This window comes from Mus caroli, chromosome 10 (genome assembly GCF_900094665.2).
Source record: "Mus caroli chromosome 10, CAROLI_EIJ_v1.1, whole genome shotgun sequence".
NCBI classification, from domain to species: domain Eukaryota; kingdom Metazoa; phylum Chordata; class Mammalia; order Rodentia; family Muridae; genus Mus; species Mus caroli.
The window spans coordinates 44608395-44622194 of NC_034579.1; the positions used below are offsets into that span (position 1 = coordinate 44608395).

At 32.8% G+C, this 13800-nt stretch overlaps 1 protein-coding gene across 5 annotated transcripts in view; it reads right to left on the reverse strand.

Moving 5' to 3' along the window:
* The window catches only part of Grik2 (glutamate ionotropic receptor kainate type subunit 2), a 676604-nt gene that overhangs the window by 311846 nt on the left and 350958 nt on the right, over positions 1 to 13800 (reverse strand). For all 5 annotated transcript variants that reach the window (XM_021173658.2, XM_029482440.1, XM_021173659.2 and 2 more), the window contains exon 9: positions 12583 to 12690. In XM_021173658.2, the coding sequence (XP_021029317.1) occupies positions 12583 to 12690 (108 nt within the window). The remainder of the gene's footprint in view (positions 1 to 12582; positions 12691 to 13800) is intronic.

The window sequence follows — 13800 nt, forward strand, 5'->3', positions numbered from 1 at the left end:
TCTCTCTCTCTCTCTCTCTCTCTCTCTCACACACACACACACACACACACACACACACACACACAAAACCAGCATCATTACTCTAAAGATAACAGGAATTAACAATCATTGGTTGTTAATATTGTTCAATGTCAATGGACTCATTTTCCCAATAAAAAGACACAGAATAACATAATGAATGTGAAAACAGGATCCATCATTCTGCTGCATACAAGAAACATACCTTAGCAATAAAGATAGACATTAACTCAGAATAACAGGCAATAGAATAACAGAATAACAGAAAATAAAAGTTTTCCAAGCAAACGTACACAAAAACCAAGATGGAGTATATATTCTAATATCTAATAAAATGGACTTACATCAAAATTAAACAAAAGAGTCAGGGAAAGACATTCCATTCTCATCAAAGGAAAAATCCACCAACATGATGTCTCAATTCTGAATAACTATGCCCCAAGTGCAAGGGCATCCACATTTGTTAAAGAAACATTAACAAAGCTTAAATCACATATTAAACCCCACATATTAATATTGGGACACTAGAGCATTCTAATCTCACCAATTGACAGGTCAAGACAGAAACTAAACAGAGTAATAACAAAACTATTAAGTGTTAGGAATCAAATGTACCTAACAGATATCGACATAACATTTAACCTAAACATAAAAGAATATAATTCTCAGCACCTCATAGAGCTTCTCAAAAATTGAGCATATACTTGAACACAAAAGATGTCTCAAAAGATAAAACAAAATTGAAACAGTTCCCTGTATCTTATCAGAACACTATGCTATGGACTAAAGCTAGACTTTAACAACAGAAACAATATAAAGTCTGAAAACCTATGGAACTCAAAAAACTGCTTATTCAATGACCACTTGGTCCAAAAAAAAAAAAAAAAGAAAAAATTAAAGTCTCCCCAGAATTCAATGGAAACAAATGCACAGCATACCTAAACATATGGGACATAATAAAAGCAGTGCTAAGAGGAAAGTTCATAGCACTAAGTGCCTTCATAAAGAAATTTGTGAGATTTCATACTAGCCACTTAATAGTACTCCTGAAATATCTAGAACAAAAAGAATCAAACACATACAACTGGAGAAGAGTTCCAAAAATAATCAAACTCTGGGATAAAAATTAATAAATTTTAAAAAATACAATCTACAAAACTAAGAGATGGTTCTTTGAAAAAATCAACAACATAGACAAATTCTTAGGCAACCAAATTAAAAGACAAAGCCAAAATACTCAAAATTTTAAAAAGTCAGAAAAGGAGGATATAACAGCAGATAGTGTGAAAATACAATGAATCTTTAGGTCTTATTTCAATAGCCTGTACTCCACAAAATTGGAAAATATAAATAAATGGAAAATTAAAATAAAATGGATGATTTTCTTGATAGATGCCCCTTACCAAAGTTAAATGAAGTTCAGGTAAACAATTTATATAGGTCCATAGTCCCCATTTAATAGAAGTAGTCATTAATATTCTCCCATTTAAAAAAAAGCCTAGGGCCCATCAGTTTTAGAGCAAAATTCTACTGTATTTTTAAAGAATTTCTAATACCAATACTCCTTAAATTAATCTACAACAGGACCAGAAGGAAAACTGCAAAATTCATTCTATGAGGGCACAGTCACCTAGATACCTAAATCACACAAGAATTAAACAAAGAAATAATTTTAGACCAATTTCCCTCGTGAATATATATAAAAAGTACTAAATAAAGTGATCCAAACTCAATTGTGAGAACACATCAAAAGCATCATCTACCATAATTAAGTTGGCTTCATAACAGAGATGCAGAGATGATTCAAAATATGAAAATCCATTAAGTTAATCCACAGTATAAACAAACTGAAAGAAAATGGATAGAATTAAACATACTTCGTGATAAAAGTCTTAGATCAGGGATAAAAGATGCATAGCAAGCACCATAAAGGCAATGCATAGCAAGCCAATAGCCAGCATCAAATTAAATGAAGAGAAAAGTTAAAACAATTCCACTAAAATCAGGAACAAGACAAGGCTGCCCACTCTTTCCAGACTATTCAATATAATACTTGAATTTTTACCTAGAAAATAAGACCACAAAAGGAAATCTGTGAGGTTACCAACTGAGAAATAAGAAGTCAAAATATCACTATTTGCAGATAATATGATAGTATATATAAGTGACCCCAAAATTTCTAGTATGGAACTACTATAGGTGATAAACTCCTTCAGCAACTTGTCCAGATACAACATTAACTAAAAAAAAAAAATCAATAAACCTTCTTCATATAAATGGTAAACAGGCTGAAAAATAATTCAGAAAACCAACACCTTTTACAATTGCTATAAATAACATAAAATATCTTGGAAGAGTAATAACCAAGCAACTGAAAGACATGTATAACAAACTACAAGTCTTTGAAGAAAAAAATTGAGAAGATATCAGAAGACAGAAAAATTTCTCATGCTCATGGTTCAGGAGGATTAACATAGTAAAAATGGCCATCTTACTAAAAGCAATGTACAGATATAATGAAATCCCCATAAAAATTCCAACACAATTCTTCACAGACATTGAAAGAACAATACTCAACTTCCTATGGAAAAATAAGAAACCCAGGATAACTAAAGCGATCCTGTACAATAAAAAACTTCTGGAGGTATCACCATCCCCAGTTTTCAGCTGTACTACAGAGCAATATAAGAACAACTGCATGGTATTGGTATAAAAACAGTGTGTGTCTACATATATAAAGTAATATGAAAGTTTCCATGAATTTCTGGGTCAAGACATGATAAAATATAAATAAGAGACAATTACATGTTTATTATCTGAAAATAAATACATTAGATTTAATGCAGTCAAAGATTCGAGTTCAGTTTTGAGTATGTTGAAGATCACTAGAAAATATCACCATTAAGAATTATTTTCTATTGTGAGGCAGAACTCAGTTCATGAGAAAGTTATAGGTCACGGCTGCCATGGGGACTGATTTGAGATTACACACACACACACACACACACACACACACACACACACACACACATATATATATATATATATATATATATATAGTGATCAAATAAAATTTTCTGTACACCATATATCTAGATTTGTATTAAAAAAGTAATTCTCCTTGATCTTATAAGTGGGTAATTAGCCACAAAGAAACTGAGGTAATAAGTAGGTCCCCATGGAGGATGTATGAGTCTCACTCAGAAGGGGAAACTAAATAATCATCATAGGTGGATGGAGAGAAGGAAATGGGTAAAAGAGTAGGTGAGGAGGGCATTGGGGATGGTGTTCAGGTTTGGGGAGAAGAGTGGGAGAGAGGGCTGTGAGTGAGAATGGAAATCTGTGGCACGGCATATCTGGTTACTAGCTGGAGGCCTGGGACAGTAGAGGATATGGGATGTCTATTGGGGTGATCCTAGTTGAGATTTCTACCAGAGTGGGATATAGAGATTGAATTCATCTGGCCACCTCCTGTACCCAGGCAGGACTTCTAGAGGAGGTAGGGGAACATCAGTGCACCCACAAAGCCTTTAACCCAAAATTGCCTTGCCTACATGATGTACAGGTATAAAGATGGAACAGAGACTGAGGAAACAGCCAACAAATGACTGCCTCAATTTGAGACCCATTTCATGGGAGAGAGACAGCCCCTGAAACTATTAATGATACTGTGCTATGTTTGCAGAAAGGAAACTATCACATCTGTCTCTTAAGAGACTTCTTCATCAGTGGATAGAGGCAGATGCTGAGATCCACTACCAAATATCAAGTGAAGTCCGGATAGTCTTCTGAAAGGTGGGATAGAGGTGAGGAAATTAGAGGGGTCAAGAACACCATAGGAAGACTGACAGAGTCAAGAAACCTAGGACCAGAAGGGCTCACAGAGTCTATGCCACTAACCGGGGAGCATGCAGGAGCTGGATCTACACTCCCTACATATTTGTAGCAAATATGCAGCTTGGTCTTCATGTAGGTCCCTAACCAAGTGGAGTGGATCTGTCTCGGTTTCTATTCCCTGTCATGGGATCTCTTTCACCTTAACATGACTACCTGATTAGGTTTCAATAAAAGAGGACGTGTGTCCTGTTAGAATTAGATACTTCAGAATAGGGTGGTATTCAAGCAGGGCTCCTCTTCTCTATGGAGCAGGGGAAGGTACAATATGGGGAGAGAGAAGGGAGGGGACTGTGATAGGGAGATAAAGTGAAAAATAGATGAAAAAGGAAAAAAAAAAGAGAATGAGCACTTTTCCATAAGAGATGTAAAACTCATTAAACTTCTTCATGAAACAGTTTGAAACTGTAGTGAACCTTAAACATGCACACATGAAAGCTCAGGAAGGGAGAATTTCATTGCTGCTGTTACCCTGTCCATGTATTACAGAACACTTGAGCTTCAGACATGGGTCTATGAGATACAAATGTAAGTGCCCTTGTGGGTACAGATACAAGAGGTAGATACTGTGAAAGTAAAAAATATTTATATTGAAGTAAAGTTGCAAATAAAACTTAAGCATGAGAGGGCCTGTAGAGTGATCAGTTGTGAAGAGCTTTTGCTGTTTTTCCAGAGCACCAAGTTTGTGCACCTGCCCACATAGCATGGAACTCACAATTGCCCATATCTCTAGCTTCAAACTACCTGACAGCCTCTTCTAATATCCTACAGACACATATTCATAAACATGAATAAACATAAAAGTAATTTCTTTGTAAATTTAAAATGACATTAAGTTTTGAAATTATAATTATAGCATTTCCCCCTTCCATTACTCAACAAAAAAATTTTCAAGTTAAAGTGAAAATATGATCTATTGTAATTGATTTATTAATATCCTATATAACAGTAACATACTTTATTATATTTATATTAATAAAAATTCATAAACATTTTATCTACATGATAAATAAAATTATTAAAAAATTCTTAATTTCATAAATTTTCCTAAGCTCTGTCCCATATCTACTTTTAACTTATTTTTAAGAGCTTCCCTAAGAACATGCAAGTTAAAAATTGATTTCATTATGAAACTATGACTTACATTGTAATATTTCATATTGCCCAACATTTCCACACACTGTTATACAATACCTGGTAAAATAAATGTTTTGCTTTCACCACTTTACTTTTCATAATCAGTATATATTAATGTAAGAATTTAATTGTAATGAGATATATTAATAAAATATATTCAATTTTAACAGTTTCTATTCTAAAGTTGGAAAAGTATGAAGGTTATTTTCCTTGGTATGTATTTTAATATATGTATATGTAAATATATATTTATATATAAAAATATTGTGAAGTTATCCAGAGTCAAAATTTGCTGTTTAAGGAAAAATAGAGCTTAAATGTACCTTGTAGCCCAAATTACAGTCAATTGTTCTTTTTCTGATAAGCAAATAATGTATAAAAAATGAGTGAGTTTTTAACCTTGGAAAACACATGATGTTGAGACTACAGAAGAAATACTAATAAAAATAGCCATATGATGAAACTAAGTGACCTTATTACTTGATCATACCTTCTGACAGTAGATTTTGCTTTAAGCAAAAATGCCTATTTCCCTAATAGTGGTAACTATTTTGTTTAGTTCACAATAGAAAGATATCTTTTGCTTGTGGTATCATTAGCTCTGAAAAAACTTGTTTGGTGTAAAGCTTTGCAACTTTTTGATGTAAATGCAAATCTTTGAAATAATATTTAAAATCATTTAAAATAAATATATATATATATATTTGGATTTTTCTTCTGAAAATTGTCTTTTCCAAGGTCACTTCAAAGTACAATGCAGGTTAACACTAAGCTACTTTCAGTTGTACATCAAATTCTAACTCCATTTTCTCCAACAATGGACATCATTTTATTAAGCTTGAAGACATTTTACTATTTCTTCATTAATCAAACTTTTGTCCCTTAGTGATTTTTAACATTGTTTTCTCCCTCCAAATGACTTTAGGAATTCTATTTCCATATTGAACATGCAAACAAACAATGTCAAAATATTTATGATATTTTGATCCGGGACTTCTGAATCAAGCACTGTAGAACTCATAACATATGTAATGGTCTTCAGAGAATGTTCATCATCCATTCCGCAAAATTCTATAAATGACAGCTTCCCTATGTGCTGACAGTTTTGTAACTTTCAAGTGTGTCAAAAATGTCTAATATGCCTAAAATGTAAACAACATCCAAGATGCTCATTTCTAGTTAAATATTTTCCTAGTTTCTTATGGCAGCAACCTCTAATCAAAGAAAACTTGAACACTCTTCTTTTTCAAAATAGAACATTCTAACTCTCTGTCTGCCTCTGAGTTCTGTTTAAGAAGAAAGCTAGCTAGATTTCTGTATAGATCACTAAAAAATAATAAAATAATAATATGGAAATTTTGTTCATTGCAATAAAGAGAAAAGTCTATAAAAGACAATAATGTTTCTGTATCCTCAATGAACATTAAAGAGTCAAGTACTTAAAATATTATCATTAGCGGTCACATTTTATATTTGTGTAGTATGCAATCTTTTAACTACAGACTTCACCTCACCTGCACTATAAACTCCTTCAATCCCTTGAAAATGCTGGTCTTAGGCATCTGAAATGTTACTATTGCTATTTCCTCTTCTCAATGTAATTGCAAAAGATAACTCTTTCTCAGACACTGGAGTAAATGCTTTGAGTGAGGTAAGCCACAAGTGTTTAAAAAACTGCTTCTCAACTTTCCTAATGCTGTGATCCTTTAATTCCTTTTTTCGAGTTCTGGTGACTTCAAGCATTAAATTATTTTGATTCTACTTTGTAATTGCAATTTTGCTACTGTTATGAATAATAATGTAAATGTATTAGATGCAGAATATTTAATATGTGACCACAAAGGTATCATGACCAAGAGGTTGAGAAACACTGATTTAAACAACAGTATGACCAATATATTTTATGAATCACCTATCTGGCTGTTGTGGTCTGATGGATGGAATCTGAGAATAAGAACTAAGATGCTTTGAGGACTGCATCATAGCTATATTTGTAGAAACATGCCCTGAATATAATGACAGCAATGAATATATTAATATTCTAAGAGCATTTTGGATGCACAATAGACAATATGTTCTTTGTTTACATCAAAATAATTTAAGTGTCAAAAACTACCAGTCTTCACCTTCTTAATCCTGAACAGTGAATATAAGACTCTTGCACACACACACACACACACACACACAAATTATCTGACTTATTGCCTAGCATAGATAATGTCTGGAATGGTAGCCAATGTCCTCTGCTCTGATTGAATGAAGGCACCTTCTGCTGATACATTAAGAGAGGCAGTATTAGTTATCTTTCTTAGTCTACTACTGATCACACAGGGTTCTAATCAATGCCTCTATAAAATAGCTTGGAAAATAGGAAGAATTTATTTTCACTGTAGTTATTAGTGCCCAGTGCTATGCACACTCCAGTGAAGTCTGCTTGGCAGGCCTAGAGGCCTGGAAGCACTCACAAGGCAGTTTCAAGGAAACTCCACCTCCTGGAACCTTGGCATTCTCATAACCAGTATACTCGTACACTATCCCCGTTTTACTCTGGTGTATGGATGCACGTGCTCTCTTTTAGTACTATTTTATTATAAGTGCCTTTAAATATTGAATTCTGACATAGCTAAGCCTTCACCAGTGTTTCTGTCCCAGAAAAACCTTGAAGCTGACAAACTTGGAATTCAGTAGGAATTCAGTAAGATTGTTACCTATTCAGTAGCATTCAAAATTACTTCTAGGAGAGATGGTGAAACTAATTAGGCATTACAAAGAACTGAGCTGGAATAGCTCAGGGCTGGTCTGTAGAGTGTTTACTTGGGACAATAGCCAGTCTTACCCAGACAAGGGAATTCACAATGGCCTAGGGGTGAGTTTGCCATGAAAGTGTTAGGGAATCCCCCTTGAGACAGGTTTCTTCACTAGGCCCAAAGAAACAGCATAATCAGGCATTTACTAAGAACCCCTGGTGGTGGGTTTAACAATAGACTAGTATTACACCTGGCTCCCTTCTTTGTGGCAGTGGCCTGGTCCCGCCTTCTTTTGATGTATATATTCCTTTTGTATTGTGTCACTGTAACACCGGATGTATCTTGCCTGTTTTCTTTTTGCTCTTCTGTGGAAAAAGTATGATGCTCCACTTGAAAAATTACATTCAGATTCTACGAAATCTCTTCTGTTGATTCTGTTTGTCATTCATTCGCCAACTCCTTGTCCACCTGCAACCAGAGACCTGTTCTACGCAGACAGGGACCAAAAAGGGTCTGCGGCAGCCCAGTACCCTGACGATATCACGCTTCTCTTTCTCTTTAATGAGAATTTATTTGTTATTTCTGGATTATATATTGTAAACCTAATAAATACAGGCTTAGTTTTCCAACCAAATATTCTAACCAGACTCATGTTTCAGAAGTTATCAAAATGTATTAATTACTTTGCTCAAATTAATGTTTAAGGTTGGCTCACAGTTTGAGGCACAGTTAATCATAGTGGGAAATTTGCCAATAGGAAAATGAGATATCAAGTTACATCGAATCCAGTCAGGATTCAAAGAGAATGTTTGTATTTCAGCTCACTTTCTTCTCTTTGACTCAGGGTGGGAATGAAGCCCAATGTATAGTGATGACTACTTTTATAGTGTCTCTCTTATCAAAACCTTCCAGAAAATATCCTAAACGTCATTCTTAGAGTTCCCCACCCCAAAGGTAACCCCAGGCCCTGTCAAACTGACAGCCAACATTACAAGTTTACATTGAGAATCTCATAACAAAAAATGTGTTTGGGCTTAGAGATAGGCCTCATTCAGGAATTGACTGACTAACATAAATAAAGCTTCAGATATGGTCTACAGAACAACATAAGTTTAGCATGATAATACATGCTTTTAAGAACTCAGAAGAAGGCAACAAGATCAGAAGTTCAGTGTCTTTCTCTGTTACATAGTGGGGATTGAGGCCAGTCTGCCATATATGAGATCTGTCTTAAAAAAAAAAAACAAACAATTCAATTAATCTCTAAACTCTACATAATCTCAAACAGTTCCAATAAAGTTCATGATGCGGTTTTTCTGAAGATCAAGGAAATCTTTTAACCATAAGTACCTATAAAAATAACAAACAAGATGCATAGTTCTAATATATAATCATAAAAAGGAAAATCATTCCAAAAGAGATAAATAGAGACATTGTAAAAAAAAATGGACCAAAGAAAGACAGAAACCTAGTGGGAGAAAACATCCAATTCTGCAAGTCCATATCCAGCATTGGGGAATCATGATAAATTATGACAGTTCCCAAGTACTAAGAAGACCCACCTCTCAATGCTTTGTTGTCTGTATCACTACATTTTACTACCTCTCTCTCATGCTGAGAATCTGGATAAGAGCTGTGAGTAGATTATACTGTCTAGATATTTCTTCTGCCAATTGAATTAGAGTATTTTAAAGCCTCACTGAACTTCTTAGAACATACACAGAGAGCAGTCAGATATCCCTTCTCAGTTCCTATTAGATTCCATGTTTCTCTCTGAGAGCTCATAAGTCAGAAAGAACTCTACTACCCATATTTACCTTTGCATTATAACCTATCAAAATTGCCCAATAATGTTCTATTAAGCTTTATATACAGCATTTTAGTCTAAAGTCCCAAAAGCAATTCACATTGCTCTCACAAACCAATTCCAAAGGCCTAAGTAGCACAGGGAAATGTTTATCACGTCTGTCAGTATTATTGCTATAAACAAATATCTATCAGTTACTCCTCCTGTTACTGATTTAGTCAAATTTTGATCAAAATATAGGATTCATTTATTACTTAAATATTTCTTTATTTAATCTTATGTAATAAAGATCAAATGAAGTAACAGATACTTTTACACGTTTTCTTTATTTCTCCCTCACAATCGTGGTGAAGCAGAATTAAGAGTGTGAGAATCACCAAACTCCATGTCTATAAAAATTTTTCTAGCATATTATTTTATATACCGTGATACTCCTAATTACTTCTTCTAAAAAGACCCTTCATATTAACTTTTTCTGAGGAGAGAAATTGGAAAGCATAGGTTGGATAAAGGAATGAATTTCACATATTCAATCATCATTAAACTGGATATGGAAACAATGCCTTCTGGATCATCTACTGGACATTCTAACTTGTTAACTGCATCAAGGTAAAAACTCAGCCTTTTCAATTAGTCTTCATATATAGAGACTCCTGTTGCCTCAGACAGAGTTGAAAATACTGTTCAAGATAGATTAAAGTACAGCCTATAAATATACATGATTTAATGATGGATTTGAACAATTTATTTCTGAGTGTAGACATTTACTAATTGTCTGAAACCTCTCTATATTGTAAGAAATGATGAATCAATATCATTCTATAGTTAATTATAATAATTATAATTATAATAATAATTTGCTAATATTTTTCTTCTGATCCCCTAATTTTACCCTTACAATGAGTGTCTTTTTTGTTTGTCACAGGGTTCCTTCAATTTTCTTTAAAGACAGCAATGATGTTGTCAGTTTTTTACATGGTCACATTTCTAAAAGTTTAGTGAATACTTTTGTTACTGATTCTATATATTCTAGTTCTATTTATAGTAATTTTAAGTTTATAAACTGATGACAAATTATTTGAAGTTAGGACATTTATACACTTCCCATATATGAGTTAAAGTTAGTCTTTTTTTTACTTCAACTCTTACTCCTTTTACAGATATATGTATGGTTATGAGTTTTTATAAACAAACATAAAATGGTTGACTCAAATTCTGTGCAATATCTTTGTCCATACTGAACAACTATGTAGTAAGTCAATTTCTACTACTCAGTGCTTTCCCAATATTCAAAGGCTTATTCTAAGTACATAATATATGGTGAACCTTCAGTTTTTTCATAAATATGCATCTATTTTTGGGTAGGGTTGAATAAAATAGCCTTGAGGACAATTATTCTGTATATTAATTTAAAAAACAAATACTCAGCATTCACGAGTAAGTACAAAGCATGTTATGAGATTTCATGGCAATATCATAATATCACAATTTTACTTTACTTGCATTGTGGGACGATCATATATACATGACACCATTATACATAGGTGTTTCTGGAAGTCCTTGAACTACAGAGGAAAGTCTTGCACTTTTCTTAATTTTGATTCAAATATAAGATTGCATTTTTGGATATATTGAACACATTATCATCAAAAATCATCCTAGTGACATAGATATTTTCAAAATATAATTTGATCACATTCCAGAAAGCTGTTAGGCAAAGGCTAACTTAGACACAAGAAATGTTCTCTTTCATCTTAGAAACAAGATAATTCATAAGTCATTGTCTCAGGGCTGTTTGTATTCCAGTTCCTTAAAATGTGTTTCTCACTTTATATTGTATTATCAAATGTTACAGTCTGAAAACCTCAGTAGGAGGAAGTAAATTTTTTTCACCCAACTAATCTATTGGTCATTATATATGCACATTTGTTTTCATGACACTATTAAGAGAAATTTACACTTTTCTTCTCTCCTGGGTAGTTTGAGCATTCGAATATGCTGGTATCTCAGGCTGGAAAAACCATTTTCCTAACTCAACTCCACATGCAATTACTGGATAAAATCTGATTTACTGCCTTTAAGGCAAAATTATTTCAGTAAAATAGAATATTTTAAAGTCCTTATGATAATATCTGAGTATCTAGACACTTCAATAAATTATAAGAAAATGCCTAATTGATACATCACAAATACTATCAGACTACAGTATTGTAATTGTAAGTGCCTGAACCATAGACACAGAATCAAGTAAGGGTAGACAGTGTTACCCCTTCCATTCATGTATCCAACTAATTTATGTGTTTTATATTTAGATGTTTCACTTTAAATAATCCAGGATGAAAAATGTTTTGTTGTTGTTGTGGAGGTAATTTTTGTTTCTTTCTTTTTTGTTTTACTTTGTGTTTGCAGTTTTAAAGCCTGATTTTAAGTAGAAAACAATTACACATTATTCTTAGCAGCAAATGTCAGCCAGAATCCTCAGTACTTCCAGCTTCCTCTGACTATAATAGTCACTAGGCATGAATGTGGTACACATATATAGATGTAGGAAAAATAGTCATATACACAAAAATGAAATGAATAAGTTTTTAAAAAATTAAATATGTTTAGTCTTAAATCTTAGTTTTCAGATATTGGACTAATATATTGATGAATTATATGGAAACCACTTAATAAATTTAAAGATAAAATGTGACTTTAACAAAGATGTCTTCTTTTTATCAACAATATGAACTAACCAGTACCCCATGAGCTTGTGTCTCTAGTTGCATATGTAGCAGAGGGAGGACTTGTGAAGATCATATGCCCCAGTACATGGGAATGCCAGGGCCAGGAATCAGGAGTGGGTGGGTTGGGGAGCAGGGTGGGGGGAGAATATAGGGGACTTTCAGGATAGAATTTGAAATGTAAGTGAAGAAAATATATAACAAAGAAAGTTTCATAGAATGATTAAATATTGAAAAAGAAGAGTTCACATACCTTCTCCAGACCTTCTTCCTTGAGACTGATCACATCCAAATCAAAATCTGTTCGCAATCCATTGGTTTTGTTAAATGTTATTCTGCCTGTGAGACCTTCCCAGTGAGCCTGGAGAACAAAACAAAACAAAACAAAAAACCAAATATTCATAATTAACAAGAAATATTTTCCATGATTACTAGGAAACAAAGCTATTTTCTTTACTTCTCATAAATTATATGAAATCATATTTTAAGTGTATTTTGTCTTGAAATGTGAAGAGTTTAATTTTCTCTTCAAAAGCTTCCCAACTTGAATAAAATGTTTAGCTTATATTATCAGTGTATGTTGCTATGTTTTTCTTTAGATATATTAAATGATTTTGGTTTATATACTGAAATTCAATTAACAAAGAAAAATACTAAGGTATTGTATATGATCTATTGAATATATCACTCAGTATTATTCAAAATTATAATTGATGCTTTAAATTCATAACAGTAATAAACTTAATACTCTGAAAAAACATGGAACCCACAAGAGTCTATTATACTTCTTCAACTAACAATCTTGCCTTAAAATAAACAATGTTATATTCCCTGAAAAAGAAAAGAAGAATATTCTATAATTGTATTATATCAGTTATAATGTCTAGAAAAGATATTCTCAATGAAATGTGAGGTAGAATATAATCCCTCCAAGGTGAGTAAGTGGGTACACTTATTTTAAATAAAAATTTTCCTATTTTGTCTGGTATTTAGCAAAATGTGTATATTTCCCACTAAACAGCATCTTGAAGTAGCTTGGAATAATAATTACTTGAAAGTTTTGATTGCTGCAGCATATGCATGCATTTGAAATAATGTACTCCAGTAGCCTAAAAATACGATTCTTACAAGTTTAAGGTATAATAATTTAATAGCAAATACAAATGAATATCATTTCTACACTAGTTTTTAGTCATCCTGTTTGCCTCTTTGATACTAGTGTGCAGTCCTTTTAAATGTTTTTTAACTATTAAATTACAAATGAATATTACAATATGTATCCAAAACATTTAAACATGTAATAACTGCTTTAGAAAACAATTGATCCAATTTCTTCAAAAGAAAAAGATATTCAGATCATAAGTAAAATTTTTAAAATAATATAACAACAGATAAAAGAATCAGAAAGCATCAGATTATGTATAGAGAACAGCAGCTGGGCGTGGTGGCGCACGCCTTTAATCCCAGCACT